This window comes from Myodes glareolus, chromosome 16 (assembly GCF_982192425.1).
Source record: "Myodes glareolus chromosome 16, mMyoGla1.1, whole genome shotgun sequence".
Lineage (NCBI taxonomy): Eukaryota > Metazoa > Chordata > Mammalia > Rodentia > Cricetidae > Myodes > Myodes glareolus.
In genome coordinates, this window is record NC_142041.1 from 30,962,642 (window position 1) to 30,990,114 (window position 27,473).

Below are 27,473 nucleotides of genomic sequence, written 5' to 3' on the forward strand. Positions count from 1 at the left end.
GTTTTAGTTTTAGTCTTTTTCTTTCTTTTTCTTTTTTTGTTTTGGTTTTTCTCTGTGTAGCTCTGGCTGTCCTGGAACTCGCTTTATAGACCCTGCTGACTTCGAACTCAGAGATCCGCCCGCCTCTGCATCTCAAGTGCTGGGATTAAAGGCATGCACCACCACTGCCTGACTAAAGTACATCTTTTTTTTAAGAGAAAAATAACCAAACCCAGTCATGCAGCCTGAAATCTCAGCTACTCAGGAGGCTGATACAAGAGAATTGCAAATTCCAGGCTAGCCTGGGCTATGAAGTAAGCTTAAGGCCAGCCTGAACAACTTCCTGAAGGCTTCTCTCAGAATGAAAGCAGGCTGCAACTCCAAGGTAGAACGTTTGCCTGGCATATGTTAGGCCTGGGCCTGGTTGCCAGCACTGAAAAGAGGCATTAAAAAGAAGGAGAAAAAAGACTGAAACTGTAGCTTAGAAAGAGAGTGTTGCCTGGCCCTGAATCCTCGCCACCAGAAAAACAAAAGCAAAACTACCCTTCTAAGCAAAGACTTTAGATTTAAATCATGTTTTTTAAATAAATAAGTTTAAAAGTTAAAAAATACGATTTCTACATTGAAGAATCAACAGATTGGTACGGCTGCAAATTAGACATAAGGGAAGACAAGTGAATGAATACGAAGACAAGCCAGCAAAGTGGGGTACACAGAGAAACCACAGAGGGTGCAAGAGTATGGGAGACACAGTAAAGGTATGAGTCACGTGTGCCTGGAGTCCAGAGGGGGGCGCTGGGCTCAGATAGGGCGCTCGCCTAGCACACACAAGGCCTGGCTTCCATCCTGACTGAAAAGGGGCAGGGGAAGAGAAGCAAAACCAGTATATTAAAAAGTAACATCTAAAAAAAAATTTAAGATAATAAAATATAACAGAAAGGTCTCAACAGAGTTCAGACAACATAAGTTTCAAGGGAAAACAAAATCAAATAATTACATCATCAACCTGGAAAAAAAAGACAAGAAATATTTCAGCAGGCAGAGAAACACAGCAAGCAACACCTCCAAAGGAGAATTCAGCTAATGTCCCTCAAAATTCCAGAGTCCAGGTGACACGGGAGCACATGCTGACAACAGGAATTCTGTACCCGTGGGAAAAGCTTAAAAATGAAAATACAGTAAATACATATTCTGACAGACAGACAGACAAACAAATTTATCCCGGAAGAGCTGCGCTAAAATCAATAAAAAGGGTTCTTTATGCAAAGGTCAGAAGCCGAAATGACTGTAGCCAAAAACATGAAGTGCGGGAAAGGACAACAGAAAGGGCAAATGTGTAGGTACGCATAACTCTAGAAAACACAGTAACAGGCAGGCATTCTAAACTGCAAACGCTGGCAGCACTGAGGTAAGGGGCAAGAGGGGTAACTTAACTAAACAATTAGGTTTTCATTGCTCACAAAGTCCTGCGGGGACTGCAGCACACTAATATGGTATGCTCACTAAGGAGTCAACAGAGCCGGAGTGGCGCTTCAGTGGGTAAGAGCACTGGCAGCACTGGGTTCAGCTCTCAGCACCCACAGAGCAGCTCACAAACACCTGCAACTCCAGTTCCAGAGGATCTGAGGGCTACTCTGGCCTCACAGGGCACACGGTATGCACGTGATGCACAGATATACGGGCAGGCCAAACACCCCCACGTCGAAAATAAATCTTAAAAAGGAGAACTAGTAAGTGCACAGCAACAGGTAGTGAATAACACAACGGGCAGATGAGACGGAAGTGCATATAAAAGGGGGAAGAGTCAATAGTGAAGAAATGGCTGCAGGTCAACCATGTCAGTGATTGCATATAAAAGGGGGAGGAGTCAAAAGCGAAGCAATAACGCAAGTCCTTGGCGGCTGTGTGGCACAAGCCTCTAACCCCAGCACTCCTGAGACAGAGGCTGGATACTGATCTACAAAGTGAAATCTAGGCCAGCTAAGGCTGCATCCTGTGAGACTCAGTCTGGGAGGGAAGGAGAAAATTCTTAAGGCTGGGGATATAGCTCTGGCAGAGTGCTTGTTTAGCAATGGGAGACCCTAGGGTGAGTTTCAAAAGAGGCTGCCAGAAGTACTTTTATTACTGCCACTGTTTAGGTAAAATTGTTTTAATTCACATGCTCAAATCTAAGAGAAACCCATACAACTCCCTCAGTTCATGCAGAAGGAAATCTTCTAAGTCTTTTTTAGTCACAACATTATCCTGGTGTCTGGGTTTCATTTCCTGTCAACGTGACAGAACACAGAGGGGAGGAAGGGTTTCTTCTGGCCGAGGTGACAGTCTGTCACTGCAGGGAAGTCACAGCAGCAGAGCTCGAGGTATCTGACCACACAGCATCCAGTCACAGCGGCAGAGCTCGAGGTATCTGACCACACAGCATCCACAGTCACAAAGCAGAGAGCAAATTCAGCTCACCCTCATTTTCACTCAATCCAGGACCCATTCCAAGAAACGGTGCCACCCAGTTAGGGTGGGTCTTTCCACAACAATCAGCACAATGAAAACATTACCATAAGCCTGTCCAATCTCCTGCCAATTCTAGATTCTGTCAAGCTAACATCACAAATGGAGGTCCTAGCCTTTAAAATTATGGTAAGAAATGAAAAAGGGGGAATACAGATTGAAAAGGCAGAGAGCGGATGTATTCACAAACAGACAGACAGCTACATACACTAAAAACACGTAAGAATCTACCCAATGCTGAGTGGTGGTGGTGCTTACTTTTAATCCCAGTACTCGGGAGGAAGAGGCAGGAGGATCTCTGAATTTGAGGCCAGCCCAGTCTACTGAGTGACTTCCAGGGTAGCTGGGGCTACACAGAGAAACCCTATCTCAAAAAAACAAAACAAAACAAAACAAAAAACTACCCAAAACTACTGGAATATGTAAGTTTAGAAAAGTCACACACTGTTGTTTCAGAGGATCCAAGATCAATTCCAGCACCCACAGTGGGTGGCTCACAACTGCCCTTAAGCCCACCTCTGAGGAATCCAATACCCTCTGACCTCCAAGAGTTCCTGTGTTAACATCCACAAGCCCACACACATAGTAACAACCTGTTTTAATGTTTAAGACAGGTAAAAATGGGTCTGCGAAGAGCCAGCAAGCAGCATTTCCCCCACGGTTTCTGTCTTTGAGTCCCTGCCCTGATTTCCCTCCATGATGAATTGTGACCTGGAAGTGTAACCCAAATCAACCCTTTCCTTCCTTAAGTTGCTTGTTGGTCATGGTATTTATCAGAGCAACCAAGTGAAACTGGTGTAGAATTGCATGAATTGTGCAGAATCGTCAATCTGTACAGACAGAAAGCAGATGTGTCCATCAGGGCTATGGGGTGAGGCGCTGGAGAGTCAGTCTTTCCAGAGACAGCTTGTCCCAATGAAAATCTTACAAAATTAGATTGGGGTGATGAATGCATAACGACCAATTAGCTTTATTTTTCCCCATTTTCAAGTGTGCATGTGTGCACAGGTGTGGGTGCATTTATGCACATTCCATGCAGAGTCCGAGGTTGGTGCCAGCAATCACCCTGCATTACTCTGCAACCATATTCACTGAGCAAGGTCTCTCCACCAAACACAGAGCTGGCAGCTTGCTCTGGGGATCCCACCTCCACCTTTGGAGGCTGGAATTCCAGGCGGGCATATGCAAGGGTTCTAGAAATCCTATCTACGGTTCTCATACTTGGATGGCACATGCTTTTACCACAGAGCCACCCCCAGCCCTTATTTATTTAATAAAAAAACCTTACACTTATTACATGGAAGAGAGGAGGGGGAAGGGGAGCATGCGCATAGAAGCCAGGGGACAGTTTTCTCCACCACGTGGCAGGGGTGGGGTGGGGCAGTGTGGCAGGAAACACCTTTACCTGCCGAGTCACGTCACTGTCCCAAAAGGGGGACGCTGTAAGATGTAACTTACGCTGTAAGATGTAACTTACGTGTCAACAAAGCTGTCACTAAACTGTAAAATCCTGCAGCAGTCGTTTTCCTTGCCCAGGCCACTCTCTCCAGCTGGGCACTCACGTTCCTTCAGGCCTTAGTCTTGGCTAAATCTCCAACTCATCTATTGTCTCTTAATAGTTGACGTCACTTCCTTTTCCCTTTAAAATCTCTACTCAGCACCACCTGAAAAGGCTTTGCTTTTGCACACACTCTGTTCAGAACACCATACTTCCCACTCTGTCTAGTGTATCCCTGTTGGTTTGTCAAGAATAAATGCTGTTTTTTTTTCCCCCAAGACATCATTTCTACCTTCGATCATGTGTCAACACTGAAAACATCTGGCCCTCGTGGCAGATTCTGAACTCCCTGGTTTGCTAGGCAGCACCAGCTTCAGCTCCAGGAGCACGGGCTGGGAAGCCCTCAGTAAATGTTTATTGAATAAATGAATGACAAAACACTCCCTCTCTACTGACCAGAAATAGTGCTATTTTTTTCTCCAACTAGTTTAATTGGTAAAATCCATACAAATGTAACTTGAGTTCTGGTCTTTAGAGACCAATAAAATGAAATAAAAATACAAATTTGGGGCCAATGTTGAGTCTTAGGGAGATTACCATAAAGTAACATTTCATGGGGCCTGCAGTTTGGATACTTATCATTGTTGACTGGACATACTTACTGAAGTCAATACGCTTTTACACCACATATTAAATGTGTTGTTTAACTCTGGTAACCACAGCTGTGACATAGTTAACGATCTCAATAAATCCTACTTAAATCAGAGACAGGAAAAAATTATGCAAATGAATTCTTATCTGTTTTTCTGCCCAAGGCATATTTGATAACAGATAAAACACACTCCAAATAGTCTCTACTTAACAGTCAGCAAGCCATTTGAGGTTTTATTCCAATCAAAATTAGATACAAAGAGAAGCCTGGTATATTTACAAATGGTTTTAGTGCAGAAAGAAATTGTACAGAACAAGTCACAGGAAGAGCTGGCATCCCTATGGAAGTGAACAGAGAACAATCAAGTTACGAACACACCAAGTCGCATGATTTAGAAAGAGTAATAAAGAATGACAGAAGGGTTGGCTGCCTCAAATTCAGTCACAAAATAACATTTTTTGTTGAAAAGGCAAAAAGGTCTTGGTCTTGAAGACAGCTATTTAGAAATGAGCTTGCAGTTCCAACCAATCACAGGGTCTTCTTGTGCGCAGCATGACATCCACGTTCATCCAGGCAGGATCCATTATTTACATCTTGCAGCTAGACAGGATATCTTCCACCAATCTCTTGTAAACCCAAGCATCACCCTTAAGCCGCTGCCTCCTGATGCCCACCACGTCCGGTTTCTGGAGCTGGCACACTTCTAATTCAAACTGCATTGTCACTTTGCCAAAATCAGACTGCGTTTGACACTTTAGTGTGTAACTGAAAAACATTAAGATAGCAGGGAGTCAGCAAGAGGATAGTGTTCTGGATAATGCAAGAGGTTTCTAGACTTCTAAGAGCTGGTGGGAAGTGAACCATTATTTCACTCGAAGCAACAAATTCTCCATACAGTTTCCAACTGGCCGAGCTATACTGTAGGGATGAGGTGTGACGTGTCTTCTCAGAAGAGCGATGATCCGAAGAGTAGTGTGAGAACGTGACCAGCTTCTCCCTCAGCCACAGAAAAGCCCTTCTTAAATAGCTGTACAGAGCATGCGTACCTGGGAAATCTGGCATTTTTTATGTGGCCTTTTTCAACAGGAATGTGAGGTAGTTTCCACAATATTCCCAACAAAGGAAAACAAGGGAGATTTAGAACATTCTTACCTCTGAAACTTGTGACTCTCACTTAAATAAAAGCTGAAGCAATTAACCCTCTAGAAAGAGATCTACCTTATCCAGGTGGTAGAGGCACTTGACTTTAATCCCAACACCTGCAGAGGCAGGTGGATCTCTATGAGTTCAAGGCCAGCCTAGTCTACAAGAGTTAGTTCCAGGACAGGCTCCAAAGAAAAACCCTACGGAGAAACCCTATCTCAAAAGGTGAAAAAAAATCTGCCTTGAAGACTTTTCTTATACAAGTTTAGAAAATATGACCGCTAGCTATAACACTTTCCAGTAAAAACAAAAGCAGGAAAACAGTGTGCCACCATGCTGGAAGCATAGGGCATATGCAGTCAAAAGATCACATAATCCAATAAAAAAAAAATGGAGTACAGACCTAAACAGAGAACTCTCAACAGAGGAATCTAAAATGGCTGAAAGACACTTAGGGAAATATCCAACATCCTAAGTCATCAGAGAAATGCAAATCAAAACAACTCTGAGATTCCATCTTACACCTGAAAGAATGGCCAAGATAAAAAACACTGATGACAACTTATGCTGAAGAGGTTGTGGGGTAAAGGGAACACTCCTGTATTGCTGGTGGGAATGGAAGCTGGTACAACCCCTTTGAATGTCAGTGTGGCAATTTCTCAGAAAATTAGGAAACAGCCTTCCTCAAGACCCAGTAATACCACTTCTGGGTATATATCCAAAGGATGCTCAATCGTGCCACAAGGTCATGTGCTCAACTATGTTCATAGCAGCTTTGTTTGTCATAGCCAGAACCTGGAAACAACCTAAACGCCCCTTGATCGAAGAATGGATAAGGAAAATGTGGTACATTTACACAATGGAGTACTACACAGCAGAAAAAAAATAATGACAGCTTGAATTTTGCAGGCAAATGAATGGAGCTAGAAAACATTATTTTGAGTGAGGTAACCCAGACACAGAAAGACAATTATCACCTGTACTCACTCATAGGTGGTTTTTAAACATAAAGCAAAGAAAACCAGCCTACAAACCACAATCCCAGAGAACTTAGACAACAATGCAGACACTAAGAGAGACATACATAGATATAATCTACCTGGGAAGTAGAAAGTATAGAATGACAAGATCTCCTGAGTAAATTGGGAGCATGGGGACCTTGGGGGAGGATTGAAGGGAGAAGGAGAGAGGTAGGGAGGGGAGCAGAGAAAAATATCAGTTAAAAAAAAAAAAAACACCACTGGTAAATGCTATAACAAAGCAGAAAAATTAAAGGACCTAGAGGATTGTCCTAAAATAAATGGAAGTCCAGAGTTCCCAGTTCTGAGATGAAAACCTAATCTTGAAAGTGGTGACCATGAGTGCTTTCAGCTCGAAAGAAAATCAACCCCGCGCAGTGGCACTAGCACCGCAGCTCTCTGGAGAGGGACGCGGTGGGAGGCGGGAACAAAGTGCACGGCAGGGAAATGAACAACGGTGCAGCGAACGACTCACCCTTTCTGGACGAAGTCCACGTGCTTCTGGGGAAGCACAGCCATTATTTCATTCAGGAGCTGGTCAGGGTTCAGCAGTTTGGTTGTCGTCACATTATAGTGCAGCTGAGAGAGGAGAGAAGGGGTGGAGTCAAACCACGCTGACACAAAAGCCCAATGCCAACTCCTTTGCAAATGGGAACTCTCCAAGAAAACGCTGCAAGAACAGGCCGCCGAGCCAGCTGCTTCACTACAGCAGCGGCGACTCAGGGGAAACTGTCTTCACCAGAAACTATTGTATTATCCCCATTAAAAAAAAAAAAATTGTGCCAGGCATGGTGATGTAGCCTTTAATAACAGCATGTAGGAGGCAGAGACAGAGCTCTTTGAGTTCAAGACAGCCTGATCTAAAAAGCAAGTTCCAGGACAGCCAAGACTACATAGAGAAACACTGTCTCAAAAAAAAAAAAAAGTGGTGAGTGGTGTGTGTATAGATACGATGTGTGTGGCGAATGTGTAGATACTGTGTGTGTGAATTCAGAGCAGGCCTGCATGAAGATGTTTCTCTTCTTTCCCCTTTACGTAAGTTCAGGGATTGAACTCGGATCATCAGCTTCCATAGTGACACCTGTACCCACTAAGCCAATCTCATCAGTCTCATGTCAATTTTATATGCTCATTTTCCTTTCTTACCACTTTTTAAATTGCATGTCAGTGTGTGTGTGTGTGTTTGTACGTGTCCATGTGTACACACAGTTCTGGCTTTAGAGTCAACAATACAGGAAAGGTGTTGTTGAATCTCTCCATGGCCAAGGAAAGCTGCCGAGGTCAGGCGTGTCAGGGGTGTCCCTGCATGGAGGTCCAGAGAGGCCACTGTGTGAAGCTGTGCAGGTGAAGCCTGGCTTGTGTTGGAGACCCCAAGATGCTGGAGATGCCAGACTGGTAGGATGCCTGCCCAGGAGAGGTGCTAACAGGGAGTGAACCAGCCCAGGAGAGATGTGCGCTGAAGCTAGCAAGGCCAGAAGGAACTGAGTTCTAAGAGCGCTCTGACATCAGACGTGGAGATGCAGAATTTGGAATTTGCCTTGCTGGTTTTTGGTCTTTGGTGTAGAATTTCCTCACTATGTTCCCTTTCCTCCCTACAATAGTACATTCTGTGCCACTGTATATTGGAAGTATGTGATCTGCTTTTAATTTTGATTTTACATGGGGTAACAGTTAAGAGCTTGCATGGGTCTCAGAAGAGGCTTTGAACTTTGGATTTTTACACAATATTGAGACTGTGATAGACCATGGAGACTGTTGAATATGGACTAAATACATTTTTTCATTATGAAATGGCTACAAGCCTCTGGGTGTCTAAAAAAGAATGGGCCCCCAGAGGCTCTTATATTTGAATGCTTAGTCACCAGGAGTGGAACTATTTGAAAAGATTATAAGGTTTGGGAGGAGGTGTGGCCTTGATGGACAATGTGTGTCACGAAGGAGAGTCCTTGAGGTTTCAAAAGCCCATGCCAGGTCCAGTAGCTCTTTTTTCCTGGACCTGCAGATCAGGATGTAACTCACAGCTACTGCTCCAGCATCTGCCTGCTATGCCTGCTGCCATGCTCCTCACCGTGATGATAATAGACTAAACCTCTGAAACTGTAAGCCAGCCCCCAGTTAAACACTTCCTTTTATAGGAGGTGCTTGGTCATGGTGTTTCTTCACAACAGTGACTGAGACACTGCTAACAGCTTGTTTCTTTTCCTTCCCCCATCAAGTATATTGTCTACACCAATATATTATACTCTTTAAAAGTGTAACAGGGTTATTAAACAAGATGCAGACCTCTTAGTCAGACTGTTAACGGACTTCCAGCGTGTCTCCCCAACCTGTCACTCACCATTTTCCTTACACATACTACAACTCAAAGTTCAAACTAGGGCTGCCAAGCTGAATGAGCTGAACTCAATCCCCAGGACCCATATGGTGGAAGAGAGACCAGACTGGCCTCCACATGGTATGCATGTGCACACACAATAAACAAATGTTTTTTAAAATTTCAATTAATTTCCCATGCATGCAAATATTTCATGAGAACCTATAAAAGTATCTATGTGTCAGGGACTGCTCTTTATTGTACCAGAAACAGGATGACTAAGCTCAAGTCTCCAACCTGAAAGCAGCACTTAATTTCTCTCAGGATATATATATGCCTTCCATATTTCCCTACTTCTATGCTGTCCTGTGATCAATCTCTGTGATTCTGAATTATATGAAATATATGTTCTCTGAAGAGGGTGACTAAATCACCTTTGCATTCTTTAAAAAATTTATTTATAGGTTATTATGTTATGTGTATGACTGCTTTGCCTGCATGTCTATACACCACATGTGTGCCTAGTGTCTACAGAGGCCACAAGAGGGCAACCTATCTTCTGAAACTGGAATTATGGATGTTTGTGAGCCACCACATGGGTGCTGGGAACTGAACTCAAGTCCTCTACAAGACAACAAATGCTCTTAACCACTGTGCCTCTCCAGGCCACCTCTGCATTCCTAAAGCCCACCACATAAAAACATGCATGTATTAACTATTCAAAAATGTGTATAAATGAATAGGCAATTTAAAATAGGTAATTTAAAACAAAAGCAGTAAATTTATTTGATACTCTTCTCTCTATTTTCTCCTATCTATCTAGATATCTATCTATCCATCTATCCATCCATCTAGGTTTTTCCTTTATTTTTGAAGATTTATTTACTTATTATGTATATAGTGTTCTGTCTGCATGCATGCCTGCAGGCCTGAAGACACCAGATCTCATTACAGATGGTTGTGAGCCACCATGTGGTTGCTGGGACTTGGACTCAGGACCTCTGGAAGAGCAGCCAGTGCTCTTAACCACTGAGCCATCTCTCCAGCCCCACATCTAGGCTTTTCAAGAAACAGTTTCTCTGTGTAGCCCTGGCTGAGACCAGGTTGGCCTCAAACTCAGAGATCCACCTGCCTCTGTCTCCTGAGTGCTGGGACTTAAGGTGTGCACCACTACTGCCCAGCAATACATTTTCTTTTTAAAAATCAAAAGGATGAACTGGCAAGATGGCTCAGTTGGTAAAAGCTCCTGACATGCAAACCCGACAACATCTTGTGTTAATCCCTGGATCCCACACTGGATGGATGAGCAGACACACACACACACACACACACACACACACACACGGAGAGAAAAAAATGCATGAGTGCAACCAGGTGAGGGAGTGGTAGTTGCACATGCCTGTAACCCCAGTAGTTAGGAGGCTGAGGAAAGAAGATTGCCCTGGTTTAAGACCAGCCCGTGTTAGAGGCCCTGCCAAAGAGCTTGGGGTTAAAGAGACATCTAGTTAAGAGTCAGCTTCCAAACTTTTAAAAGACTCTGGACCACTTACCTTGCGCCTTCTTGGACCATCTTTGGCAGAGCCCCTCTTCTTGCTTCTAGTAAGTGCAGTAAGAACCTTATCCAGTCCTCTCTCAAGGCTTCCAAACACATTGGTTCCTTTCCTTTTAGGGGTATCCTCCATATGCGCCTGGTTAAGATCCACATCCATTGAGCGGCACCTTAAAAACAAACGGAGCACTAGTGCCACTGTCCTGCCGCTCTCGCGGCTCCTGCGCCTGTCCCTCTACAAGCCCCAGGGCTGGCTGCAATAGGTGAGACACAGCCAGAGCACCTCAGTTCTCTTTGGGGAGGGGGAATAAAGCCATCTCCCATAGAAAGAAGTTTCCCCTCCCACCAAACTACTTATCCTTTCACTTTTGTTATTTATTTGGAAGATAGCAGGGACTGAACCTACGTCTTTATTTATACTAGAAAAGCATTCTACCATAAGTTCTATCCCCATCCTTCTTTTTACCCTTTATTTTTGTGACAGGTTCTTCACTAAGGTACCCAGGCTGGCCTTGAACTTGCAATCCTTCTACCTCAGTCTCCCAAGTAGCTGGGATTCCAAGTTTATGCCAAGGCTCAGCTCTTCTACTTTTTTATTTAACTCAAGCATAGGAACATGCAATATCAATACAATGAACACTCACATGTCCTCCTAGAGTCAACAACTACTAATATTTGGCCAATGGCTTTCTCTGTGTACACAGACAATACATAGATTCAGTCCCTGTGCACGCCTGCCCAGCTACCTGAAGGAATAATACTTTACTCTGAAACACTTCTGTGTACACCTCCAATGAGTGAGACTATCTTCTTACCCAGCCATAATATCAAAGACATTAAAAATAAAAAGATAATAACCGCAGCATCATCTAATAGTTTATATTCTATTTCCCCCAAATAAATCATGCATCTAAAAACAACTGAAATGCAATAAAGGCTCACTTATGCCTTGGGGTTTTTCACCTAAGAGAAGTGAGTGGTTTTCTCTGTAAGCCAAATTAGTGTGTTTACCACCCTGGGGAGTGTGACTGCTAGTGCACACCTACGCTCTACCAGCAGAGTCGCACAAGCAAGTGGGCCTTGAGGAAGGAAGGCCCGGCCATAGGCAGGGAGTCTGTCTTCCAGCTTCTGGTGCTTTAACTGAAGGGGTCAGTCCCATAGCTTATCAGTTCATTACCCCGCCCCAGGAAGGAGCAACAGCCGCAGCCCGTCAACTAGCAACAGGTGTGCAGCTCCAGCAGCATCGTCTCCACTCCCTGTCGGGATTTCCTCATTGGTGAAGAGCAGTCCCATGACCTACACTAAAAAATGGGAGTTTGAAAAGCAATACTCACCGCCTCTCAGGGCTAATGACACCCGTTGTTAATGTGTCTGCCCCTGCGGAATTCCCTGGTGTTCTGACTGGGGCTTCTCTCAGGCACTGGTTTCTAGCTATTAAAAAAAATAGCAAACACAAACCATGTGTAGCTGACAACACCTCAATCAATAATACATCCATCACTTTTCTCATTGACTCCAAAATATTGGTACCACTTGGCCAGTAAAATTGCTGGCTCTAATTATGTAAGGAAAATGTTTCCAGATGATCGATGTTAAGAACGAAATCACCTTGTGCTGTAAAGCATACCTTTAATCTCAATGCTCAAGAGGTGGAGTCAGGATGCTCCACAGTTCAAGGCCAGCCTAAGGTGTATAACACCCTGTCTCTAAACAAAACATCCTCAAAAAAAAAATTTGCCTTACATGTAAAGATTTAAAACAAGACTTGAATCTTACTGCAAACTGAAGCATACTGAAAAGTGTTAATTCAATTCACAACCCCATTTAATTCCTATTAGGTAGAGAAACTGATCCCCTCCTAAATTTGAAAAAAATTAGCATGAGTTTTGTTAATGTGACTGTATCTTTATTCCAGAACTTTGTGCCTTACCCTCAGGCACAAAGTCTGATTTCATGTCTGCTGGGGATGAGCAGAGCGGCAGAGCACCCGCCTAGCACGCCCAAGGCCGTGTTCAATCCCCGGAGAAATACAGACACACAGGTTTTATCTATTTTAGTGGTAACAATGATAATAAACTTTTAAGGAAGGGTTGTTTTGCTTTTAACTACTAAAATCTATTCTCTTGAGTTTCACAAGAACAACAGTATTTTTTTTAAAAAAAAAAAAAAGCTGTTTTTAAAAAGTCTTTGTATCCTAAGAGAATGTGCTACAAATATAGCAGCAGACCTGTGACAACTACCACTGCCTGGACTACATAGGAACTACCATTCGTGTCAAAACAAAAACAAGAAAACACAAGAGCCAGGTGGTGGTGGTGTGTGCCTTTAATCCCAGCACTCGGGAGGCAGAGGCAGGCAGATCTCTGCGAGTTCGAGACCAGCCTAAGTCTACAAGAGCTAGTTCCAGGACAGGCTCCAAAGCTACAGAGAAACCCTGTCTCAAAAAACCTAAATAAATAAATAAATAAAATAACACAAGTAAGATGCGCTAGTGGAAGCTACCAAGTACACTGTCACCCCTTGCACTCTGTGGAGGCTTTCTGTTTAAAGACAAACAGCCAAACAATATTAAGCTTTTCACTAACACACTCTTGCAGGGACAAGATGTGAAAACTACATTTCAAACTACCTGCATTTCAAAACCTTTAGAATCACATTAAAAGCATCAACAATAAAAAGTATAATAAGAAAAGATTATGTTGCCAAAAGGTTTTTTGTTGTTCTGCTTGTTTCTTTTTAGTTTCTGTATGAGGCTAGGGAAACCCTGAGTTGGTAAAGCACTGACTACAGAAACATGGAGACTGGAGTTAAAGTCCTTAAAACCCTGCTGGAAAGAAAACTCAGTCTGGGTTGGACTGGCATGAACTTCTAATCCCAGCACCGGGGAGACAGAGACAGACGGGTCCCTCAAATCTGCTGGCCAGCTCAGCCCAACTGGCAAGCCTCAGGACCCACTAAGATTCTGTCTCGGTAGTGTAGGGGGCTCCTTAAGAATGACACTCAAGACTGATCCCCTGCTCTACACATGCGCTCTCGCTCTCTCGCTCTCTTGCTCTGTCTGTCTTCACCAGGAAGTAGGAGGATAAGAATACAAGGTCAGCAGGCTAGAGAGACGGCTCAGTGGTTAAGAACATGGCGGCTCACCATTCTGATACTCTCATACAAACACACATGCAGGCAAACACCAATGCAAACAAAATAAAGTTAAATAAATTATTTTTAAAAAGAAAAAGAATTCAAGGCCAGCTGGGCAGTGATGGCACACTTTGATCCCAGGCAGAGGCAGGTGGATCTCTGTGAGTTCAAAGCCAGCCTGGTCTACAGAGCAAGTTCCAGGACTGTCAGGGCTACACAGAGAAACCCTGTCTCAGAGGGACAAAAAAAAGAATTCAAGGTCATTTTCACCACATCCTCACAATGAGTCTAAGGTTGGTCTATGCTACATGAGACAGTCTTAAAAAAGCAAGGATACATAAAATTAAAAGACAACACAATTATAGTAAGAGGGGTAACAAAAGAGGAATCTTTGCTGGGGGAAGATGAAATGGCAACCACCTGAGGACTCATGTTTGGAGAAGACTGAGCTGATGAAATGAAAAATTCCATTAACACAATAATGGAACTCTAGCAAATATTTAAGCAAAATCTTCCACAATGTCTTCACGTATAATATGATGACCTCTTGAAGTGGCTGTCAACCCTACTAGCAAACTAGAAGCACGAAGGGAGAAGGGGCTCAACAGAAGTTCATTCACATGGCAACCTCAGAGCTGAGTCCAATAGGATCTCAGTACAGCACAAGAGAAGGACACGATTGCTGCAGGAATGATACATTAGCTGCTGTTGTTAAACTGACACAGACAATAGATCAAGGTCAGTAAAATTGCTTCCAGCTCTAGTTTCTGTCTTCGCTCAGCTACGACCCTACCACACACACACAAAGTCTGCAGGAAACATGACAGAGCTCGGCTGCATACATGAACCGCTTGTCTTAGGGGGACCTAATCCCAGCAAAGTGGCCTTGACCTGACACAGCAGAACGTGTCCAGATGACACCATGTGTCCTGAAAGGTTAGTTTAAATAACTGGTGGAGAGTCCACTGAAGAGGAAGCCAAGGAAAAGAAGTGTCGTGTTGCCTTCTGGACTCTGGTGGTCCTGCTGCAGGCAGGACAGGACCAGGTTACCATGAAAGGACCAGATGGTAAGAAGGGCTCAGAGAAACTCCAGCCTGCGTCGTCCTCAGGGGGAGTGAAGAGGCTGAGGCTGCACACACAACCTCAGCACAGCGCTCCACTCCTGAGTCTCAGGCCCCACACTGTGGAGACATGACAAGCTCTAAGTTGCTATCCTGTGATGCTGTGATTCAATCACAGATGGGAGAGAGGGGCTGGAGAGATGGCTGAGCAGCTCAGGATACTTGTGCTTCCAGAGAGGACCAGAGTTCGGTTCCCAGCACCTACATCAGGTGGCTGACAAAACCTGTAACTCCAGTTCCGGGGGACCCACCACCTTCTTTAAGCCTCCTCAGGTAACATCCTTCTGCCCCAGCCACACACACAAAGCTTATACACACAGACATAAATGTAAATTATTACAAGTTACACACTACCTCCAGTCCGGCCGATGCCAGTACATATGATGGCAGCTGACCCGCCCTGGAAGCCAGAGTACAAGGCTGGTTACCTCCAGAAGTCCGTGTGTTCATTACAACAGTAAGAATCACATTTGAACCTTGAGGTCTCTGCACAGTTCTCTTAGTAAATACCTTTTGTAGGCGTCGTGTAACGGTTTGGCGAAGTGAGCATTTCTCTCTTATACTGGTTCTTACTAACTGGAGTTCTTGGCTCAGGGCACACAAAGTGCTCTTCATCCTTCACAGCAGACTTGGGAGTGTACACATTCTCTTTGTCTTTTAATTTATTTGCCAATGCTCTGCATACTGCAGGAGTTGGTGACTGAGATGCCTTATCATTTGACTCTGCCCAGTGCTTGGTAACCTGGAGGGAAAGGTACTAAATAAAGCAGATGTCGGAAGAAAAGCCAATTCTTTACTTTATTCTTTAATAAGCAGCAAGTCAACTTGCACTGCTCTTATTAAAATAAAATGCCATCAAGAGGACTTTGCGGGACAGCGGGACACATGACAGTGTCTTTAGGTCTCCCGAGCACAGGCAGATCAACATTTTAAAATGGGAGTCTTAACACACTTAAGATTCCAGACAATGCTGAGAAGAATCACACATAGCCTTCAAGTAATGGTTCTTATGCCCACTTTGTATTGGTTTTGACTCTAATATACACCAAAATAAGTTTTCTCAGTGATTAGATCCAAAAAAAAAAAAAAAAAAAAAGGAGGAGGAGGGAAGAGAAAGGAAGGAAGGACAGACAACTGACTGAGTTAGGGAAAGTGACTGCTGTGACCAGAGAGCCTGCACTCTGACCCCGACACCCATGGAAAAGCTGTGTGTGACAAGTGTGTCTAAACCCTCATACTGGGGCATGGGAGGATGGAGACACAGAGAGCCTGCACTCTGACCCCGACACCCACGGAAAAGCTGGGCATGACAGGTGTGTCTGTGGATCCCTGAGACACAACAGATCCCTAAAGCGCAGTGGCCAGCCATTCCAGTCAACTGGTGAGCTCAGGACTCAATGAGAGACCTGGTCTCACAAAATAAGGTGGAGAATAACAGAGGAAGATACAAGATATATACCTCTGTCCTACAGACACATGCGTGTGCATGCATACACACATGCACGCACATACTTTAACAGAAATGACATGATTATAAACAGTTTTTAAAATTTAGGTTGGATGGTGAACACTTTAATCCCAACACTCAGGAGGCAGAGGCAGGCGGATCTCTGAGTTTGAGGCCAGCCTGGTCTACAGAGTGAGTTCCAGGACAGTCAAGGCTACCCAGAGAAATCCTGCCTCCAAAATTTAAAAAAAAAAAAAGCACAAAGATTTAATTATTTTATGTTATGAGCGTGGGTGTGTGTGTCCATGCACCACATGTGTGCAGTGCACATGAGAACAGAAGGCAGCACTGGGCCCTGGAGCTGGAGTCACGCCAGTTGTCATCTACGCTTACACATTTCCAGCCAGACATGGTGATATTGGTGGTATACCTTTATAATCACAGCTATTCAAGAGACTGAGGGAAGAGGATCACTTGAGTCTAAAGTCTGAGGCTAATTTGGATAATATAGTAAGATCCTATCAACCAACCAATCAAAATAAACCCAAAATATAAAAGCAACTTGAGCCGGGTGGTGGTGCCACAAGCCTTTAATCCCAGCACTCAGGAGGCAGAGGCAAGCGGATCTCTGTGAGTTCAGAGGCCAGCCTGTTCTACAGAGCAGGACAGCCAGGACTACACAGAGAAGAAATCCTGTATCAAAACAAACAAACAAAAGAACAAGTCTAGAAAATACTCTGATAGATTATGAAGGGTATTAGTCCCAGAAATTAAAAAAGGATAAAAATAAAAAGCTCAAACAGGAAGATAAGTGTAAGGAAATAATTACCCATAACACAGCTTATCACAGCAAGCCTCAAATCTGAGCCAAGGCGTTTCAAGCAATATTCATGGCCTCCTGTGTAGTGCCTGCTGCATTTGTGGCGCACAATGCACATGCTGACTGCTCAGGATGCAGGCTACAGTGAAATCACATGATACAATACAGGCGAATACAACCAGGAAGACCTTAAGCTCATGACATGCTAATGTTAAATTAATCTTTGATCTTTTTATACTCATAAACATTTTGCTGTTGCCAAATTTTTCTCAACTCCAATATTCACATCAACACGACCGCATGAGGCTAGGACTCTAAAGAACTATAGTGTAAGCATAACACCACAATTGACAGAGAATCAACAGAGATAAAATTATTTACAAGAACTATACAGAAATTCTAGAATTGAGAAGTATAGTAATTTTAATTAGTTGGGCATGGTAGTGTATCCTTTCAATTCAAACCTCAGCAGGCAGAGGAATGAGGGAATCACCGCTGTCTGGGAGCTGCACTGCACGTTCTAGGGGAGCCAGCACTGCACAGTGATAGTGAGGCCCTGTCAAGAGACAGACAGACAGACAGACAGACACAGAGAAAGACGGGGGCTGAGGGGTGACGGGATGAACACAGAGAGAACGGAGGGGAGAGGTGACTGACTCATCAGAATAATCCAGTGCTCTCAGGAGCCTTTAGAAAGGGAGGCAGCAAACTGGAAGCAGGTGGATCAAATTACTCTGAAGAGCAGAAAAAAAGAATAAAGACACGATGATAATGGAGCAAAAAAAAATGTGAAAAAATGGTCCTAAAGTCCCACATTTAGTGGAAAACTTTGAACCACACACCTAAAAAGTCCAACAAACTTAAAGGAGGATTAAAACAAAAAGTCATCAGAAAAGGAGAAAAACATATCTTTTGCTGCCCTAAATTAAGAGAAAGAATTCATATAAAGGGGCATGAGGGACTGGGAGAAAGGCAATGGAATTACTGTGTCACAGTTTCTGACGGCTCTACGTTGTCAAACACATAGAGCTAAACACTGAAAAGGGTGAACTTCAACTATTCGACTATATGCAAATTATACTTCATTTAAAGGGGGGAGGGGCAATAAAGAGTTCCAAAATGGAATCTTGGTTTTCTTTTAAATCACTGACTTCTCTTTCATTACTATTCCAATAATCTCTCATTAATGTCTTCAGTGGCTTAGAGATTCAACAAATTTATAAGCACAGAACTTGATCTCCTGTAGACTAGATGTGTTTATAATTAAGATACGCATTCTGCGTTAAGTAGTAATAAAACTACCCACCTGTGGTGTCTGGGGAGCTGATAAATTATCTTCACACAGTTCAAAGTCTATTAATCCAGCCACACAGTTATCAGCACTTGTGGTCATATCTTCCAGGCTCAGATTCTTTGACTATTCATTTAAAAGGCAAAAGAAGTTAGCAAAAACAACATCACGATCCAAATTTTACAACAGCTCATACCAGGCCCAGGGAGGAACCCTGGAAGCAGGAACAAAGCGACAACCTAGGCGTTCTATGGAATATAATTTACTTAGCTTATCACCACTACACAGCAATAGTCAACAGCTCATTTGCAGACTTACAAATAAAGTCCCAATGAAGCAGAAGCTGGGAAGGACGTACCTCCTAACACTGAGCTTCACTTGTAAGAACAAGTCACAGGACCAGTGCGAGGGTTCAGTAAGTAAAATCACATGCCCTGCAGTTCTGGCGACCTGCGTCTGGTCCCTAGACCTCACACAGGTGGAAGAGAACCAAGTACACACAGTTGTCCCGTCCTCCAAATTCATGCCATGACATGTATACCCACCCCTACACTCTGAATCAAAATTTTATTTTTTAACTTTTATTTTATGTATATGTGTATTTTGTCTGCAGGTATGTCCATTTACCACATACGTATATGGTGCCTGCAGAGGCTAAGAGGGTATCAGATACTCTGGAACCGGAGTTACAGACGGTTGTGAGACACCATGAGGCGCTGGGAATCAAACCTGGCTCCTCTAAAAAAGCAGCCAGTGCTCTTAACCACTGAGTCATCTCTCCAGCCCCATAAATAAGTGAATTTTAAAAGCACACAGCATAGCTCATCATTTTGGCCAGGAGTATTTACTTTATGGAAGATTGTTCACAAAAAGGACACTTGGGGCCTATGCTGACACTACCACCAGAATCCCTTCATCCTTGCCCTACACAAACTAAGAGTACACTAGACACAGCCTCACCATCTCGTTAACCTGAGCAGGCAAGTTTACTTGAATTTTTAAAACCTACATCCCTATACCCAGACTTAGAGCTAATACAGTTCAAGGCCAAATCTTCTCATATCTACATTACTCAAGCAGGCAAGCCTTTTGCCTTCTCTGTCTACTGTGAGAGTTCTCCAGGGCTGCCAATTACTATCAATGAGAACTCTTTGCATAGAGTGCCAGACTGAGAAAAATGCTGATGTTAAGTTAGGCCCAGTGGGGAAAGTTCAGTGTTGTATAAATGATGGCTGGGATGGCACTACCTACAGTAGGCAAGAACTATGCACAGCATCTCTGACTGAACAATTCTATACACAATTTTTTTTCTAATTTCACATTTATTTGTGTGTGTGTCTTTCTGTGTGAGCTCAAACATGGAGTAAGAGGACAACCTGACCGGTACCAGTTCTACCCTGACATGTAGGACCTGGCCCTCAAACTCAGGTGCCAGGTTTGCCATGTCCTTTACCCACTGAGCCATCTCCAGCCTCACTGGATACATTTTTCAAAAATCATTGTTTTGCCTCTCTCTTGGTCAAGTCAATGGTTCCCCATGACCTACTCCAAAGTCAATCACTGTGATACAGCATTTCAAAGTTCCTCAGAGTTTAGCTCTTCCCCATCAGACAAGTCTGGCCACGGTCACCAGCATACATCAAGCACAATTTGGTACCTGAGCTCTGCCATCATATTTATTTTACCCCAGTCACATCACTATGCTCTCTCTTTTCCATTTTTTTAAACTCGATCTGATCCAGTTTGGATCTCCCAATGGTGGCCATTCCTATTTTCCAAAGTCCCCACAAACACCACTTAATCTGGAACCCACTGACTGAGGTATAGAGTCCCTGTGTTCCTGTGCATGTGTACTTTGTCTCTGCCTCCACATGACTACTCAAGAGCAAGTACCACACTCAAAGAGATCTGCTCCCCAAACCCACGGTTCCTGAGCCACTACTGCTGTGACCCCTGAGTCACACTGTACCACAATGGTACACAGAAGTACCATCAATTGACTGGTAAGTCAGAATTACTTATTGTCTGTCTGCAGCCGGGCGATGGTGGTGCACGCCTTTAACCCCAGCACCCGGGAGGAAGAGGAAGGCAGATCTCTGAGTTCAAGGCCAGTCTGGTCCACAAGAGCTAGTTCCAGGACAGGCACCAAAACTACAGAGAACCCTGTCTCGAAAAACTAAAAGAGGAAAAAAAAAGAAGACACATATTGCCTATCTGCTAAAAAACTGGTTCACTAGAATGACTGTCCATTATTAAGAAAATATTCACTATTTAGTAGATGGAAGATAAGAATAAATATCCTAAGATCTTCCCACATTGATACTTTATAGATCAAAGAAGCCATCCACTGAGACCACGCCAACTCAAATACAAGAAAATCCAATGGCTCAGGAGAATGTCCCAAGTATCTTAACTGTGGTGAGTAAATTAAAATGTTTAGCTAAAGTAACTATTTTAACTGTAGAGGTAAATAATACCTTTCTGTAATAACCTTGATCAAAAAGCCCATACTTTAATGTCCCAAATGGCCCTGAAGGGCCAAAGGATTCAACCAAATTAATAAGAAAGGGAACGGGTTGACTTACTAAGTCAAAAGACATGGGGTGTTTGCCAGCCTATCAAAACCCTCCAAACTTAGACAGAGCACCAGCCTGGGAGTGAGACTACCTCACTTCACAGATGTCACACGGGGCCCAAATGCACCGACACTCTAGTCCTGAGCTTGGTCAAGAGATCAAGAAAGGAGAAAAGATAGAAGATACATAAGGTCTAGCAAGATCCTAACTAACATACCCTCAGACCCACAGCTCACGACTGACAGGCAATAAAACACAAGCGCTAAAGTAGTTAAAGGAAGTTGCAGACGAAAGATTCAGTTAGATCAAGAAAGCAGTAGTTTTAACTTATTTAAAAACAGTTTCGAGATCTAAAAGAAAAAAAAATTCAGGTCCATTTGAATTATGTTAAATCTAAAAAGAGGGTCAACTGTGGCTCTTTGAGGATAACAAAGAAACATTTTCTGAATTCTTTTTTTCCCCACCCTGTGATTCTAGGGATCAAACCTAGGGCCTCAGGCACGCATGCCAAATGAACACTCCACCACGGAGCAACAGCTGCTGCCCTAAGGGATGTTTTTCTAATATTGGAGTATTAAACTGCAATCTGAATTGAGGGAAGGTTATATTACAAAGTTCACACCCAGATTTAACAAAGTATTCAGACAGTTGTGGTTGCTCGTTTTACAGATAGGGTCTCTTTGTAGCCACAGGCTGGCCCGAATTCATATATGTAGCCTATGCAGGCTACGGACAGCAATTCTGCTGCTTCAGTCTACCAAGAGCACAGTTAAATATTAAGCAATGGGAGGATGGGGAGCAGACGCAGAGAAATAGTTTACTGGGTAAAGGTGCTTGTCCTTAAGCCTGAGGACTGAATTCAATGCTCAGAGAAAATCAATTGTCAAAATTCTCTAACCACCAGCATGCTGTCTGTCTGTCTCTGTGTATGTATGTCTCTCTCCCTCTCTCTCTCTCTCTCTCTCTCTCTCTTTCTCTCTCTCTCTCTCTCTCTCTCTCTCTCTCTCTCTCTCTCTCACACACACACACACACACACACACACACGTAACATAAAATAAATGTCAACTATGGAAGAGAGAATCAAATGAAAACAAATGTGAGCATCTAAAAGGATGGAGATGTTGCTTGCATCTCTGTAAATGTTCACAACAGAGCAAACAAAAAAAGAATCACAACTTGTTTAAAGCCAGCTCTCATGGAGTGAACTTACATGGCACAAGCTATAATAACTGCAGAAACCTAGATCCCAACGGTAACATAAACATGAAAGTGTTAATATTAGAAGACATCATGTCACATGAGACATAATGTATCATGTATTCACAGGCCTGACCCACTTAAAGGCCTGTATTTACAAGGGCAAGCAGAGACAGGACAGACACAATAAAGATTAAATCTGGGGCTCCGGAGGTGGCTCAGTGATTAACACTGGCTGCTCTTGCAGAGACCCAGGTTCAACTCCCAGTACCCACAAGGTGACTGACAACTGTCTGTAACTCCAGTTCCAGTGGATCTGATACCCTCTTCTGGCCTCCTCCAGCCCCAGGCACAGATAATGGTGTACACACACACACACACACACACACACACACACACAGAAAGACAATCACTCATTCACATAAAAAAGTACATCTTTGTATTTAAAAATTAACTATATCATCTATAGCTAGTAGGTTTATAGTAAATCCTACACTTTCTTTTAGTTTATCTATTTCTATAATAATCAGGATGTGATTTTGTGGAGAAAAAGAAGGGCAGAGTAAGAGAGGAAGTGACTTTTTAGTTTTGTTTGTTTGTTTTCCATGACAGGATTTCTCTATGTCGTTCTGGCTGTCCTGAAACTTGCTCTGTAGACCAAGCAAGCCTCAAACTCAGAGATCCACCTGCCTCTGCCTTCCAAGTGCTGGGATTAAAGGTGTATGCCACCGCCACCAGGCTAGAGGAACTTCCAACTTTGAAAGCTCAGAACTCCCATGTTTCTCTTCCAGAGTGTTTACAACAGTTGAAAAGAGCCCAGTGGTGGAGTGTTTGCCTCAAGTGGACAAGGCCCAGGGCTCAATCCCAGGTCTTGTGTCTGGCTTGCTGATTGATACCCATGGCATGATACCCGTGACGCATCGCTCATGCACAGGACTGCTGGTGAGTGAGCAGTGTTCACACAGGGGCTCAAGAACTTGCCTTTGGAGTGGCGCTGGAGAAAGAGGGAAGCTGTAAACGAGCTGGCCTCCCTCGAGACTTCTTGGCTAGAAGCAGAAGGTAGGTGGCTGTGAGGTGATCATACTGCCACTGAAGGAAAAAGAAATCAGGCAGTTAAGACACTTGCAGTACATGAGGAAATAGTATTCTATTTTATTTTTTTTTTAATCCAATAGGCATTCAGAATTTGAAGTCAATAGCTTTGCAGAGACGTGGTATTTAACATACCTTTATATCTAAACAGTCCTGCACAGAAAGAATTCTGAACACCTTAAAAGCTATTCTGTTACCAATTTCATATCAGTTAATTTCCTTTGCAGTTCTAATTATTTTATCTTCAGGTACTTTCTTACTATGAAAAAAAGAATTCTGCTCTGTTATAACATCTTACCTACACACATCTAACTTCTCCTCCTCTGGTAATTTTTAAACAAATCATTTCAAATTTGCATCATTACAAGTTTATAAGTAATTTTCACAACTAAACAGAGACAATGTTCTAAATATTTCATTGCTATGTTGATACAACCATTCAAAATAGAGAGCAAGAGGTGGCCAAGGCAGTACTGGGGCCCTGCCACACCAACAGTTAACTGTTTAATTGTGAGATGTAGGGCTTAGAAAGTAGTTCAATTAATCTAGCACGTACAAGACCCTAGTTCAATCCCCAGTAGCACAAAATAAAAGTAGACAAGATGTACGGGAAGTGGTACCCAGGGTATCTGGGACAGGAACAGTGAAGCAACCAGAACACTGGCTATTTACTAAGTATTACATACATATTTTAACATCTTACTAACAGTCATACTGACTGGTTATAAGTCCAGCAGCCAAACCAAAAAGAGTAAAAGACAAAAAGATGCAGAGACAGAGTGTAATGGAGTGTCCTGTCCCTTTATGAGACAAGCCCCACCTACTCTCTCCCCTTCCATGGCTGAGGCAGGCAGATCTTTCTTCCTGCCTGTAGCCCAAGCCCTCCCTTTCTATCTCTATCTCTATCTCTCTCTCAGAGGCAGTTTCTGCCTCTCTCCCTTCTCCCCCCCTTCTCTCTCTGTTCTTCTCCCTTCTCTTCCATAACCCACTAAATAAATATCCAGCTTCACTCTGCATGGTGTGCCTATCCATCTCGGACCCACTGGCCCACATGGCCTGTGGGCCACTCCAGGGTTCCCTGCCTGAGACCTGGCTGCCTTCGTGACCCACTATGGTCTCACGCCTGCTGCCCACTGCCGCCAGTCGGGGACCTGTGGGGGCCTGCAGCATTTTATTTTTACCATTACACAGAGGAGTAAGAAAGATTCGGCATTCTTGTTTCCTTTTTGTTGCTGAACTGCGTCGTTCCTAAAATTAATTTATTTAAGCTCATCATTTATAATTCCCCCACAAATTCTAGTATCTCATCTCTCAACATTCACGGTACATCAGCTAACCTACCTTCTCCCTTCTCCTAGAGACATTCTGACATGTGCCACCTGTCTAGCAACTTTTTCTCCTCCACTCTACACGTACCCTTACTTCCCTAGATTCAAGCATTCTTTCTTGATTGACACTCTTGTGGTAGAAATCATCCTCCAGTAACTTCCTGAGGGTTGACAGGAGGTAAGTGTTTTAAAAAACCTCGCCTGTCTGATATATGACAGCATTCTAGCCCTATCCTTGATTCTGGTTTGGTCAAGTAAAGTTACAGACCAACAATAATTTTCATAGTTTAGGAGGCACTATTTCTCTTGATTGTGATGCAGCTATTTTTAAAGGTCTCCCTAACTCCCATGACTTTGACTATAGTCTCTGAAAACATTCATGGTCCTTCCCAGCTTTCTGAAATTCCACTGGAAGAGGCATTAATTGGTACACGTTTTTATCCTGTGTGCTAACTCCTGTTTAATGTGTCGTTTTCTTTAGTGGTTCTTCCCCCTTCACTATTTAACCTTCCTCAGCATTCTATTACTATTAATAGTAATGAATATGGTATAGCTTCTATTACTATTAATAGTAATGTATATGGTATGTCTTTCTTACCTCTTTGTCTCTCGGTTCTACTTTTGAAAACATCACCTTAACTTTATTTTCAAACATTTCTACTAAGCTTTTCATTTCTAGAAAGTTTAGAGTTACTAGGGCTAATGCTTATAATGTTGTTTATGAGCCAGGCAGTGGTGGTACACCTTTAATCCCAGCAGGCAGATCTGAGTTCAAGGCCAGCCTGGTCTACTGAGTGAGTTCCAGGACAGCCAGGGCTACAGAGACACCTGCTTTGAAAAAAACAAACAAACAAAAAGAAGAAAAGTTCTTTATGAATGCATCTTATTTCTGAGAATATTATTCTTGACTCATCTCCCCATTTCCTGTATTATCTATTTTATTTTATCTTTACATTTTCTTCCTTCTTCCTTGTTAGATGTCTGCAATCTTCTGCTGGGATCAGGGAACAGCTGCAGAAAGCATGAAGTAGAAAGAGTGACCTGGCATCCTCACTGCAGATTTCCAATCAGCCTCAGACTTTAGCACTCTTGGTCCCCACAGCTTTAGAGGTTGCTGGTACCACTGAATCCTGACCCTACTGGGGAATTCTAAGGTACATATCAATTTCCTTTGTTACCACTTCCCATGACAAACACTTAACCCTCAGCTTTCTCCAAAGCTGTTTTGTCAGCTACAATATTGACATCTGTTTCTTTTATATATATATATCCTGGGGAGCTTTTGACTTTTAAATCCCTTTTTGTTGTTTTAATGAGACTTCAGAAAATGTTAGCTGATTCAACATAATAAAATCAGACTATGAGCCTCTGTTCCTACAAGAAATGCTAAATCTTAATAATGATGTAATATTTACTATTATGAAGTACTCTCAAGAAGGGCATGACACAAAGAGGGTCCCCATCAACACTAGTTTTGTCAATATTGTCTGTTAATATTTTACAAAGGCTCACATGTAATTATGACTTAAAGTTTCATGCCGGCCCTATCTGTCTAGAAAGGGAACAGAACACTGCATGTTGTGATAGCTGTGGTGGACTTCTACCTTTACTGCAGACACCACAGAGGAAAGGAGCACAGAGAAGACTTTAGAGAAGGAGCTGCAGATCTAAGAGAGGGAGGTAATCACAAGCATCCGTCATTTTCCCTGGCTTATAGTAAAGATCCCACACACACCTATTGTGCCACTTTTGAGAACATACTAAAAACTGTGTAAGAAACAAGCTACACTTCAGTGGAGGAGCACGCGCCTAGCAAAGCTGAGGTCCTGGGTTTAGTCCCAGCACCTCCAGAACAAAGGGAGTGGGATGTCACTAACCAGTCTAAGCGCTGTGAATAGTGCTGAGTTTTAGACGTGGTGTAAACAGACTTCTGTTCAGCTCAAAGAGTGTCCCTGTGTCCTCTTGTGAAATAACCTCACAACAGCTTGTGCATCTTTCTAAACCTGCCATACCTCCCTCTTTCCCTTGGGCGGGGGGGGGGGGGACATCATTTTTATAACTTTTGGGCACTAGGGACTTTCTACTTCTTTTGATAGGATGCCCAGGGAGGGGGAGCAGGAGAGAAGCCAACACAACTACTGCCTCCTGACCTAAGTCACTGTCTTTTGAAAGCAAATGTCTGATAATGACAGGTGTGCCTGTTAGAGAGAAGCTTCTATCTCTAGAAAACGAAAATCACTTTTAAGTTTTTTAAAGTTTATTAAAGGTTTACCTGGAAGGGGGCTAAACATCTGGAGGTCAGAGAATCCATAGTCTCCTTCTAATATGTAGGTCCCAGGCGCAAACTCAGGTTGTCAGGCTCACAGCAAGTGCCGTTACCCACTGAGCTATCCTGACAACTACCCTCCCTCCCTCGTTTTTTTGAGAGGGTTTCTATATAGCCATGGCTGTCCTGGAGCTTGCTATATAGACCCAACTGGCTGTGAACTCATAGAGATTTGCCTGCCTCTGCCTCCTGAGAGCAAGAAACAAAGAGGCATACCACTACATGGGGGGGGCTCTACAACCCTTTCTAAACTCTCAGTTAAATGTTAAGATCAGCCGGGTAGTAGAGATACACCCCTTTAATCCCAGCACTTGGGAGGCAGAGTCAGGCGGATATCTGTAAATTCGAGGCCAACCTGGTCTACAAAGCAAGTTTCAGGACAGCCAGGGCTATACAGAGAAACCCTGACTCGGGAGGGAAAATATGTTAAGCCCACAGGCACCTGAGCTAAAGAGAGATAGCACATGCAATCCTAAGTGA

At 43.3% G+C, this 27,473-nt stretch overlaps 1 protein-coding gene across 3 annotated transcripts in view; it reads right to left on the bottom strand.

Annotated features, from left to right (window-relative positions):
• Positions 1–4,840: 4,840 nt before the first annotated feature.
• Positions 4,841–27,473, bottom strand: part of Melk (maternal embryonic leucine zipper kinase) — a 66,675-nt gene continuing 44,042 nt past the window's right edge. For all 3 annotated transcript variants that reach the window (XM_085677206.2, XM_048420188.3, XM_048420187.3), the window contains 7 exons: positions 23,229–23,336; positions 18,489–18,599; positions 15,426–15,657; positions 11,994–12,090; positions 10,661–10,829; positions 7,272–7,375; positions 4,841–5,399 (listed from right to left, as the gene is read on the bottom strand). In XM_085677206.2, the coding sequence (XP_085533332.2) occupies positions 5,222–5,399; positions 7,272–7,375; positions 10,661–10,829; positions 11,994–12,090; positions 15,426–15,657; positions 18,489–18,599; positions 23,229–23,336 (999 nt within the window). In that variant the 3' untranslated portion in view covers positions 4,841–5,221. The remainder of the gene's footprint in view (positions 5,400–7,271; positions 7,376–10,660; positions 10,830–11,993; positions 12,091–15,425; positions 15,658–18,488; positions 18,600–23,228; positions 23,337–27,473) is intronic.